The sequence below is a fragment of the Puma concolor genome, chromosome C1 (genome assembly GCF_028749965.1).
Source record: "Puma concolor isolate L17-30 chromosome C1, mPumCon1.1.hap2, whole genome shotgun sequence".
In the NCBI taxonomy this organism is placed as follows: domain Eukaryota; kingdom Metazoa; phylum Chordata; class Mammalia; order Carnivora; family Felidae; genus Puma; species Puma concolor.
The window spans coordinates 75,797,544-75,810,394 of NC_141674.1; the positions used below are offsets into that span (position 1 = coordinate 75,797,544).

At 38.4% G+C, this 12,851-nt stretch overlaps 1 protein-coding gene across 2 annotated transcripts in view; it reads right to left on the reverse strand.

Moving 5' to 3' along the window:
* Positions 1–705: 705 nt before the first annotated feature.
* Positions 706–12,851, reverse strand: part of LOC112867919 (guanylate-binding protein 7-like) — a 46,255-nt gene continuing 34,109 nt past the window's right edge. For both annotated transcript variants that reach the window (XM_086717474.1, XM_025930946.2), the window contains 9 exons: positions 11,451–11,578; positions 9,390–9,499; positions 9,009–9,202; positions 6,734–6,979; positions 5,201–5,481; positions 3,539–3,751; positions 2,480–2,582; positions 1,947–2,140; positions 706–1,073 (listed from right to left, as the gene is read on the reverse strand). In XM_086717474.1, the coding sequence (XP_086573600.1) occupies positions 855–1,073; positions 1,947–2,140; positions 2,480–2,582; positions 3,539–3,751; positions 5,201–5,481; positions 6,734–6,979; positions 9,009–9,202; positions 9,390–9,499; positions 11,451–11,578 (1,688 nt within the window). In that variant the 3' untranslated portion in view covers positions 706–854. The remainder of the gene's footprint in view (positions 1,074–1,946; positions 2,141–2,479; positions 2,583–3,538; positions 3,752–5,200; positions 5,482–6,733; positions 6,980–9,008; positions 9,203–9,389; positions 9,500–11,450; positions 11,579–12,851) is intronic.

Here is a 12,851-nt window from a genome sequence, read left to right on the forward strand (position 1 = left end):
AAGTGAAAGGAAGACTTGAAATTTTTTTTCCAGATGGGTATGTAGAGTACAAATTACACTTACAGAATATTCCTTATCCCTTCACTAATGTGAAGTGCCAAACTTATTGTATAATAAATTTCTATCTGAATTTTTACTGATGTCCAAACTTTCAAAACTATTTTACTGATGTTTAAATATTCAGGTGCCAGCACCATTGTGCTATTCATTCAATATTCATTGTGCTACTTGTTGGGATGTTTTAACATACAGTTAGAGATAACTGCCTCTCATTATTTTTCTCTTTAAAGAATTGCATTGGATATTTTTGCTTACAGTTTTTCAATGTATACTGTAAAACAAATTTGTCTACTTTCAAAACATTTTTGACATATTTGTTGGAATCATGTACATATATGTGTACATGTACATACATACATATACACATATGTATACATATATGTATATATGTACAGACACACACATACACCATGTATGTCTTATTTACTTTGGTTCATTTTATAAATTTTTGTGTTCTTCAGTAACACTTAAAGTATGTCTCTATGTAAATTTTACAAATGTCTTTATAATCTTATTCAGAATTATTTTGTTACAATGGCATTGAAAATTTAGCCTTTTCTTCCATTGTATTTTTCAACTTGGTTCCCATTTCACTAAATTATTTCATTCAGTCAAAATTAAGTTTATCTTGTGTATGCCATGAGCTGATGTTTTTTGCAATCACTTTTTATTTTTAAACTTTTGTTGTATGAAAGTGGCATGACACATGTATTTCAAAAATAAACACAGTATTACACTACTAAAACAAAAGAAGCCTCATTTTATAGTATCCTTAACAAGACATCTAAGCTTATTTAATTGTTTTCATTGAGAATTTTCCTCCCTTGACGGACTAGCCTAAAAATTTCAGGTAGTGCCACAATTAATACATTCCCAGCCACATCAATCGCCTTTGAAATCAATAACGGATCAGTTTTTTTGTTTCTTTCAATCTCTTCTTGTAGCCGATTTATCTCCTTATTCAACTCCTCGGATTTCTTTCCAAATCTTTCATTAAGCAATTCTTCTTGGACCTATAAAATGAAAAGAGTCCACTTGTGAAAATCACCATTATCAGGATTCAGCCAGCAGCAAACGTACGTGTCTGTTTTTCTGCCACTTTAGACTGCTGTTTGGAGGATATCCAATGTGTCCATACATTTTGACCCGGATAATGAGAGTATCCATGGTTTATAACATCCTAAGATGTCTTCAGCATCATCTCTCTGGGGGTGGGTAGGTGTTGGGCCTAGATCAGACATGAGAACTTTCCCCATAACACATTCTAGCCCAAACAATGCTCTTTGGGTAGGAATACAGTTTTAATTCTAATGAATTCTCAGTTCTATTTGAGGTTGCATGGCCACAGTCATCTAATAAAGCATGGTAACTACTGACTCTGTACAGAATATTGCTTATCAAGCTGCAGGTTGGACCAAGGAAAGATTTTCCTCTATGTTTTATAATAATCCCAGGATATTCAGACAGATCTGGAAAAAAATGCAGCAAGTTTTGGAGCCTTTTCATTTCATATCAGACCTAATTGGATACTTTCAAGACAAAAAAAATTCTATTTCTGATCTCTCTGATGGTGGTATCAAGAATCCTAAGGACTATAGGACTAGAAGACAAAGACCCTACTCAATTGGGGTTCACAAGACCATTCCATAACCACTCCAAATAGCAAACCATTCCTCAAGGGGTGTTATTTGTATACTCGAAAGTCTAGCACTATGGAAGGGGCAGATGTATTATGGCTTTAAGGGTTACAGCAGGATCCACATGGACTGAGGCAGTTAGTAAATCACATGCCATTTGTGTTTCACTCTTGGATCATGACTTTGCTTAAAATTTTGTCCTTCTCTTCCTGAGGAGTGAGGATCTGCCCAAATCCAGGCCAGACTTACCTTCAGATAATGTTTCAACATCCTTTCCAGCATTTCCTGAGTGTTTTCTTTTTCCTTCTTTATCTTCTCTTCCAGCTGGCTTAGGTTTTCCTTGAGGCTCCTCTCTTGAGCCTCCATTTTTTGCTTTTGTTCATTTTCTTTCTGTTTTAGCTGCTCCTGTTCCTTCTCAGAGGCCTCCCTTTTGGCCTGCTCCACTGCCCCATGCAAGTTTTTAAAGGGAATAAAATAACAGGTCAGGTCTGACCCTCCTGAGCTTAGAGACTTAACTGACTTTGCAAAGGTGACTGGGAAATGTGTAATTTCACCAGATGGCCACACCATTGACAGGTTTCTCATTTTGAAGTTAGAGACTCTGCCTGGCTGGCTGATGTACAACTACCACTTGTCTTGTTATTTTCAGAATTGATTGAACAGAGCATGTTTTCTGTGGTAGAAGAGGAAACTCCTTGTTGCAAGAAGGTCTTTGGTCAGATCTGTCAGTGGGCACTGCAGGAATCTACCCATCCCGCTGTGAGTTGAGCCCTCCCCTGTACCTGCTTTGGCCATGTCCCCAGCAGTGAGGGCTTTGTCTAAATGCATGATGGATTCCTCTACTGCTGCCTGTGACTGTAGGAAGTTCTGGAGGATCTCATTTGCCTGAGGAACCAACCAACAAGGAGCAAATACATGTCAGGCAACAAAGATCTTGTCTCTGGTTGCAGAAATAATTGTTCAACAAAACCTCAAATGTGGCCCAGTAAATTGTGTATCCCTGAGTGATTCCCTTCCTTCTATGTCCACAGCATAAATTCTAATCTATTGATGAGAATGGAAAAACTCCATCATAGTCTTCTTAGTTCTTGAGACCCTTTTCTAACTGATGCCCACCCCCAAGCCCCACCATGGGTTACAGCCAACCAGACTCCTGATTCTACAAACATATTAAAACTTTGTTTATATGTATTTGGACATTCTTCTTCCTGGAAGCTCTTCTAGCTTTTCTTAATAAAGCTAACATCTATGAATACTTCATCTTAAACTTCTAGGAGCAACCTTCTATAATGTTTCCTAAGCTGCCATCTGAGCTTTGAATGGCCACCAAGATACTGATTTGCCCTACCAGCTCTACCACTTACTGTGGCATGGGCTTAGGCAATTTATTAACTTCTCTGTGCATCACATTTCTCAAGTGTATAATGTAGATAGTAGTGTACCTAATTCACAATATTACTCTGATGATTAAATTAATAACCCAACAAAAGCACCTAAAGACCATGTGTGGTAGAGAGAGTCAGTGTTCAATGTGTTAACCATTATTATCATCATTACCATTATCATTAGTCTATTAGCATACCAGTATAACCTTTATCATACCCTATCCTGTTCACTATTTGTATCTCTGGTAAAATCAGCATCTTGGGAGCAAAGTTGTGTCTCTAATATTTGTATTCTCCAGGGACTTAGCACAAATATTATCATATGCTCCATAGGGAATTATTGCCTTGCTCTTGTTTTTCCCCATAATTGGTACTAGGGTCTTAGATATTCAGAAGGTGCAACAAAGGCCACCTGACTCCACTCTACTGTTCAACCTCTTTCCCTTTATTCCTTACCTTAACTCCTTTCCTGTGCACCTCTTTATAACCAAGTTCAACATTTCTCTTTGCTTTTAAGTACAAATCATATCCTCCAGAAACAGAGAAAGTTCCTTTTGAAATGCTTTCCTTCAGAGGCTCTGAAAGCTGCTCCATTGCAGCCTGACAATATTTGAAAGATACATCTTCATTTTGCATCAAGAAATCATCCTTCTTTTTCTCTATGGTGTCCTGCCAGGGAAATGTAGAGAAATCCAATGGGAAGAAGCTGTTAGGAGGGAAAGTTCAACTGTCATCCTTTTAGAAAAAGCATCCTGATTACCTAAGAGTACAATGAAACATGGAACAGACCAGGAGTCAAGAGACTTTTAGCCCTAGTTCTGACCAATTCTCTGTGTGACCTGTAGAAAGTCCCTTTACTTCCCTGGGGTTGGAAGACATGAACTCCATGGTTCCTTCTGCTGTAGTATGATTAACAGTGACCCAATCATCAACAATGAGCAATAGGAAGTTGAATTGTGGCTAGAAGTAGAGTTTCCTCAGAGAGTTTGGGATGTTATGGATGAAAATGTACATCCCCCTGCCCCCCAAACAATCATCTGGTAATGACTAAAGTGTATTCTGAGCAGACTTTGGAACTCTCCATGAATTCTTTTAACAAGAATTTGAGTGTGTAAAGAGGAAAAAATAAACATTTCCCCTGCTCTTGAAAATTACAATACAGCTGACTTTCTGGCATTTTCTCAATACGACCAAAGAGATTTTTTTCACTGTAGGGTGGTCATAGACTGAAAGACAAACTTCCAGAAAGATGCCAATGGTAATTAATTGTCCCCAGGAATTAAACTCTCCTCCAAGATTTCCTTCTTCTGATGTATACCCCTTGCATGGTCCTGGAGCCTATGAATTTGCTGAATTTTATTCCAGTGGTTAGATATTACATGGTACAAGTTAACTTTAAGAAATGGAGATTACTAGAGGGTAGGATTGGAGAAGGCTTAGATAAGACCATATATTCTTTTAAAGCAGAGAGTTCTCCCAAGCTCTTAGTAGAAGAGGAAGTCAAAAAAAACTAAAATATGAAAAGAATTTTATGTGTCATTGTTGTCCTGAAGATGAAAGGAGAACATGGAGATATACAAAAAATGCTTCTAGGAGCTGGAGGCACCCCCTGTCTGAAAGCCAACAAAAAAGGGAACATGAATCCTACAACCAAAAGGAAGGGGATTCAGTCAGCAGCCCGAATGAACTTGGAGCCACTCCAGAGCCTGCAGCTGAGAACTCATTTTGGCCAACATCTTGTTTTTAGTCTGTGACACTCTGAGCAGAGGATGGCGCCATCCTATGCCTATGTTCTGACCTACAGAATGGTAAGCTTATGCATGTATACTATATATGTATTATATATATTATATATGAATAATATATATATACAAATATATATTTATTATTACAGTGTGCTAAATTAATGGTAGTTTTCAAATGTTGCAATAGAAAATTAATAGAATGCCCATCTTTTAGTAAAAAGGTGACTAGTAACCCTGTAGTGCCCTGTCACTCACAAGAACCCAGGTTCCATCCACCATGAGAGGTAGAAGAGCTGCGGAGTCAAAAAAATGTACTGTAAGCATTCATCCAGAAGGGTAGGAATTAGGAAGGATAAATGCTAAGACACACTACCACAAGCTTTTTCTGGAAAGACCGCTTGTCATCCTTAAAGGAATGCTCCATGAAGACTGCAATGGCTTCCCTCTCGCAGTCTGTATGCACATCCAGCAGCTCCTGGAGCGTGTCTGTGGGGAAGCTCACTCGTTGGGCCATCTGCTCGCTGTAGTGGTCGGCTGCCTTCTGCACGGCCACTGAGTTCTCACGCTGGGCAAGAGCTGTCACCACGTTCTCCAAGCAAGGAACTTCTCCCGTCTTGATGGCATCCACATAGGCTTTCAACAGAGTCCCCAGCCCTGAATAATGCAGGAAATTTGAGGATAAATAGCAAGGTCTTAATCATTGGCTTCCAGTTTTTATGGAGCATCATCCCGAGATCACAAAAACCCCACCTTATTTAGAAACAAACTTTATTTTCTTCTTTGGGAATCTATTTCTTTCTAACAACATTGTTTTCCTATTCTTTGTTTTATTGTTCTCCATTTCTTCATATTATAATTTAAATGATCAATTACAGGAGCGCCTGTGTGGCTCAGTCATTTGAGCATCCAATTTTGGCTGAGGACATGATCTTGTAGCTCATGGGTTCAAGCTCTGGGCAGGGTTCTGTGCTGACAGCTTGGAGCCTGGAGCCTGCTTCGGATTCTGTATCTCCATCTCTCTCTGCCCCTTCCCCGCTCGCGCTCTCTCTCTCTCTCTCTCTCTCTCAAAAATAAACATTAAAACAATTTTTTTAATAATTGATTCATTGCAATTAATATGCTCATGGGTCACTGGAAAAATAGTTTCCCATTCAATGAGAATAAAAAGGAATAGATTATACAGGTGAAGTAGTATACACAAACAAGACCAGCTACATAATTTGTGTGGCCCAGGACAAAATGGAAACGTGGGCTCCCAGTTGAAAATGATCAAGAATTCAAAACACGGATAGATGGGTGCCTGGGTGGCTCAGCTGGTGAAGCAATCGACTCTTGATTTCCACTCAGATCATGATCTCATGGTTTGAGTTGAAGCCCCAGATCAGACTCTGCGCTGACAGCTTAGAATTCTCTCTCCCAAAATAAATAAGGAAACTTAAAACAAAACACACAGAGAGTATTGGCTCATCTCTGCACAAGGTATTACCGGACTGTATAAGTCACGTGCCCATGAAGCCTGCTCTGCATATAAGACTATACATAATTTTCTTTGTCAATGGGCTTGCCGGAACATCTGACTCATGTAAGTTTACAAAATACCTACTATATCCTTAAAGACCAGAAGATATCCTATAGGATTTCTCAATCTGCAGATGTCCTCTCTTTAACTCTGTCTTGCCTTTTTATAATTAGCGAATTAGGGTTTTGAGATATATTAAGTCTCAGCAAACCCTCACATAGGGAGACTAATTAAGAAACATGTATGGATACCTTTTCATGGCATGAATATCTGCTTCCCCATCATTACACACAGATGTCAACAAAATTACTGCCAAACTCAGAGTATACTCAAACCTCCCCCACGCACACTGATACAGAGACATGCTGTGGGACAAAGGTGACTCACGGTTCCCAGTGACAATGATTCCCTCTCGTAGGGTCTTGGTCTTTGTATGAGTGAAAATATAGGTGCAGAATTTGTTTGATTGCTCCCGGAAACTACTGTCCAGCTGGTCTTCTGGCACGTTCTCAATATGGGCTAAGAGATTTTTGTCATTTGTAGGCCGGTCAAAGATGAAGCACTTCCGTTTTGGAAAGAACTGTCTGATACACTCTCTGGGAATGTTGGAATTTTGGATTTTGGGATTTGTGCCTGCAAAGGTGGAAAAAAGGTGATCACTGAAAGGCAGCCTTCAGGTAGAGGAGTGAGGACTTCATTTCCAGGAATTTTCCCATCATTGCAGCTCCTGTGTCTGTAAATCTCCTTTCATCCAGTCATTTCTAACCAACCTGGGCCATCACCACAGGTATGGAAAATCCATTTCTGCATGGAGCAGAGTCAAGAAAATACTATGGGAGAAGAAAGAAAGGCATCAGGCTCAACTGAACAAACTTATAATTGGTTTCCTTAGCATTGGTATGGAGTTTAGTGGTTTAAGTATTTATAAAATGTTTATCAAATGACTGATGAATGAACAAAGGTAGTGAAAATTCCTAAAATAAAGTAATGCCAGAAAGAAGAGTAAGACATTGTTTGTGAAAATAACAGGAGATGGACAAATAATACCAAGGGAAGAAAAAAATTTCTAAAATTCAGAGTAAAAAAAAAATCACACTAAAAAAATATGTTTGGAGCTCTTTTAGCGGAAGTGTCCACGTGGTAAGGTTAACCTGCAGGTAATTTGGAGGTCTTAACACTATCTATGTCAGGCTAGATCTGACTTGGAAGTACTTCATAGAATGATTTTGGGGGATATATAAGATGTTCAATAAAATTTTTTTGGAAAAATGAATACATGAATGATTAAATAAAAACTTGTATTATTTCCAGGTGCCATCAATTATTCACTCTGCTAAAATAAAGTAAAAATAAAATGCAAGTAAAATTAACATGTAGTGAATTAATGATATTAAAATGGTAACATAATGTACAAGACCGTAAGAAAGAAGAAAGTGAAATCATGTGACAGATAGATGTGGATCTGAAAGTCTTACTAGAAGGACATCTTTTTTTTTTTTCTGGACTCTTAATGTGTAAATATCCTTTCTCTGAAATTTGTAACTGTCCAGGCACTAGTAAAGTATTCATAGAATATTTCATAGAAACATGAAATATATTTTTAAAATACGGTCATTTAAATATGGTATATACATAGTAGAATACTATTTAATTTTTTTTTTTTTTTTTTTTTTAGCGTTTATTTATTTTTGAGACAGAGAGAGACAAAGCATGAACAGGGGAGGGTCAGAGAGAGGGAGACACAGAATCTGAAACAGGCTCCAGGCTCTGAGATGTCAGCACAGAGCCCGACGCGGGGCTCGAACTCACGGACCGCGAGATCATGACCTGGGCTGAAGTCGGCCACTTAACCGACTGAGCCACCCAGGCGCCCCAATACATAGTAGAATACTATTTAGTCAGAGAGGAAGAAATTCTAACACCTGCTACAGCATGAATGAATCTTGAGGACATTATGGTTACTGAAATAAGCCAGTCACAAAAAGATAAGTAGTGTATGATTCCATTTCTATGAGGTACCTAGATGGAGACAGAGAGTAGAATGGTGGCTGCCAAGGGTTGTGGGTGGTGGGTATTAGGGAGTTAGTGTTTAGCAGGTACAACTTTGGATGGGGAAGATAAAAAGTTTTCGGAGTTGGTGGGTGGTGATGCTTGCACAACAATGTGAATGCATTTATTGCCACAGAAGTATAAGCTCAAAAATGGTTAAGATGGTAAATTTTATGTTTTGTATATTTTTCCATAACAAACAATTTATGTCCGTTTATTTCTTGTGATTCAATGTTCACCAACTTCTAATCTGATGAGCTATTTTTGTCAGTATGAAACAAGAGGAGCACATAAAAGGAACACGAGTATGTGGGCCTTAGGAAGCTGCAGCACTGTAACCTAGAAAAATGTTTCATAACACCCATTTGGTCTAAAATCATTTGGTTCCACAGTGGTCCTTAAATTTCCTCAGCGAGCTTACTCCAGCAGCTGGAGTTTTGCAGCTCATAACCTATGAAAAACAATCACCACACATCATTCACCAATCACCCCTCACTAATAGACTATATCTCGAACCAAGGGCAAACAAAATTTGATTTCAAGTCCTGAAGGACAGGGCTTAGTTGCTCCCACTCCCTCTGGAACCTCCATCACCCATGCCATGCTCTGAGACCTGGAATTAGCTTCAAGGCATCCTCCAGGTACTCATCTTCAGTGATTGAGGATTCATCTATCTTCAACTCCAGAGTGAAATCCCGGACAGTCCAAACAAAGTCTGGAAAGAAACTCACAAACTCGGTGGAGTCCTCTACTTCATCAGGTGTTGAGGATTTTGCCCTGATGAGCTGCGTTAGTTCAGCCACGTAGCTGAGAATTCAGCTAAGGAAGGAGAAATGATTTATACCACAATTTCCAGGTCTTATAAAAACAAATTTTATAAACATTAACTTATTTCCCATGTCCCTTCTCCTCAACCAGACAATTAAGATGACAGTCTCAGTTGCCATTCCTGTAAACTCAATAAAACATGGTGGTTTGGTCCCTGGAAGGATACTGCAGCTGCTCCAGGGCCTGGTGGTTGATGGTGCCTATGCTGTTATAGATCAAGGTGCTGCTCAGAAGCACAGTCAGGGCAAAGATCCATGAGTCATTCTTAGGGTTGACCTGGAAAGCACATTAGAGCAAAAGACTAAAGAGTCTCCCCTTCATTTACTTGTTAACATTTCCATTCATTAACACAGTGACTAGAACACAGTAGATATATGCCAATAAGCAGGAAATTATTCCTACAGCAAACTTTATGCGTCATGGACAACATTAAAAACACAATGTCATTCAGTTAAATTCAACAACTATTCATCGGTTGTCTTCTAAATGTCAGGCAATACATTTGGTTGTGTGGACACAACCACCCATATGATAGTCGTTGCCCTCAAGAAGTTGACTTTCTGGGCTGGTCAACCAATGAGTAAACACACAACCAAGAAACATTAACCAAGTTAATGATCTCTGCCAGGAGTAGAACCAGAAGCCTAAAATGTAAAAGGAAAAGGGGTAAAAACCAAAAATGTAAAAAAGAAAAGTGCCCTGCGAATTCTGAGCAAGAGATTACATCTGACTGTGAAATGATGGCAGTGGGTAAAAAAAAAATAGGTGGGTTTTAAAGAAATGATGCAGTGTGGATTTGTGGAAATGAAAAGATCATGGGAGGACCAACACAAGCCAAGTCAGAATTAAAAAGCACAATCATATAAATGTATTATAGAATTACTCCATTTGGCTGAAGCAATGTATAAATGTGTGAGAGTAGATGACAAGACTGGGAAGGAGATTCAAGACAAGATGGGAGGGGCATTGAAGGCCAGGAAAACAGAATTAGACACTACTTAAATCTAAATTTGGTGAGTTGTTCTCTATTGCCACCAGTTATTAATAATATGGTATGTTTGGGTCCCTTAAGCAAGTGTAATTAGATAAAAAGAAACAAATTTTGGCCAAAATATAATATATTTCACCATCAAGAGTCCCTCTTCATTTTTTGGGTGGGGGGTGGTAATTAGAGTAGATCTAACTCACTAGGAATTAAGTTGCAGGACCCTTGAATGGTAAGTAACAAGTTGGTACTTATGTTCTTTTTTCTTAGTTTGAGAAGTTGCTGGTACATTCAAAGAAGGGATAAACTTGTTAAAATCCAAACATATGGTGAGATGAATTCATGAGGCCTGAAAGGTTTTGTTTTAGTTTCTCTTCTGTTTTTATTTTATACTTTATTTTATACTGAGGACTTTAAAACTTAAAGTTTTAAAACATTAAAAAATTTTAATTCAGAATTTCTAAGTCTCTCCTTTATTTTTTGAGGGGCAGTATCAGAATCAACCCATCTTCTGCTGCTACAATGTAGACTCAGACTTATATGAAGTAAGGAGAAACTACTGATTGTGCCTAATACTGTGAAGACAACACGCCTACAAGTATCCTGTTTACAATATTTTCTATTGGTCAAGATCATGCTTTTTAGAAGTCAGTGAAGAAACTTAGACTAAAATCATTATGGATGTTCTTGGAACAGCCAAAGCTTTTCTGGAGTTTATTTAAATATATTACTTTGTTCAAACCTATTTTTGAGGCTACTATATTCAAACTCACCAATCCATACAATTTAACTGGTAGTCCCATTGACCTGATGGGTTACACTTCAGTCAGTTTTCGTGTTATTTCACCAGGAAAGTTGAAATCTAATCCCTACCCACTACGAGGTTGCATCCATGGCACCTGGTACTGATTGTACTAAGTACTTGAGGTCTCCCCGCTAACCTCTGGGTCTTTACTTTCTTCCCTGCTGTGTCTGTAGTACTTAGCAGAGAGGCCTGGATGTAGCTACTCAAAAGTGTTTATTAAATTGTGTCATTAACCCTGGTGTTAAAAGTAAGATGAATATCTTAACTCAAAATATCAAAATATTTGTGCTCTCAAGGAAAAAAGTTCAAGATAAGAGAATTTAACCTCATTATCTATAATTTGCACTTGCTATTTGTAGGAATAGGTCACAGAAGTGGAATTGAGGTAGTGAATTAATAGGCAAGAGCAAGGAAGTTTACTCAACTTTCTTCCTTACCTTTTTCACATCCCCCAGGCCCTCAGTGTCCAGAAGGACAAGGATGTGGTTCTTCTTGGAGGAGTGGGGCACACACCACATCCAAATGCCCTTGGTTTCAGATCTCACTGTGGCGTTCATGCGGAAACCTGCAAGGGAGGAGTTAACAACATACAGGGACAGTAGATAGTCCAGGTTCCCCAGGAGCTACAGTGGTGAAACTTATAAATGTCTTCCATTTCAGGGTCCAGCAGGGAAAGGAGTTTCTTCCATTTCAGCGACAATCTACTATTTACAGACATTAAGGATTTTCTGAGGAAACACTTTGGGCCCCCTGCTCATCTTGTACCTGTATAGGCTCAAATAGGTCATAGGACAGATTAATGTAAACTCTACTAACCTGTGTAGTTTTAGCTGACCCTTAAAAGGAAAAAAAACTTTATTGCACTGAAAAAAATAAGAAATACAAGCAGCAAATAAATATATGAAAAGGTTCTCAAACTGATTCATAGTGAGACATAGACTATGTGACTATATAGTCACAAGGTTAGCAAAAGCCAAAATGTCTAACATTACCAAATGGTGATAAGGATGTGGGAAAATCTCAGTGACTGCTAACAGTCATGTAAATTGTACATAAAAGTTAAAAAGCTGTTTGAGACTGTCCAGAATGGCTGAAAACACAGATACCCTGTCACCCTGTGGGTCCAATTCTGGGTATAATCAATGGGGGAAGGTTGAGTAAGTGTGTACTGGAATTTAAGTACAAAATCATTTATGATAGTTGAATTCATAAACAAGAAAATCTGGGACCAATCTCAACATTCATTAATAATAAATGGAGAAACAAATTCTGATATCTTCATATGATTGTACACTATGCAGCAGTTAACAGAAATAAATTACAAATACATACAAGAAAAACAACACACAAAAGAATACACATGGTACAATTTCATTTATATAAACTTTAAAAGCAGACCAAATTAAACTTTTTTGAAATGCATAGACTATAAAACCATTGCTTTCTTTCTTTCTTTCTTTCTTTCTTTCTTTCTTTCTTTCTTTCTTTCAGAGAGAGAGCGCGCGCACACACGAACAGGATAGAGGGGCAGAGAGAGAGAGAGAGAGAGAGAGAGAGAGAGAGAGGGTTCAGCACATAGCCTGATGCAGTGCTCTATCTCATGACCCTGGTATCATGACCTGAGCCAAAATCGGTAGTTGGACAGTCAACTGACCAAGCCACCCAGATGCCCCTGAAACCATCTTTAAAAAGTGAAGACGTGCCATCAAAATTAAAAATACTGGTGAGCACAGATAAGAGTGTGAGAGGGTGTGATTTGGGCTTTGAGTGTTGGTAATATTAAATTTCTTTACCTAATCAGGTGACCATCTTACATTTAATAACTTTATAGTACATGT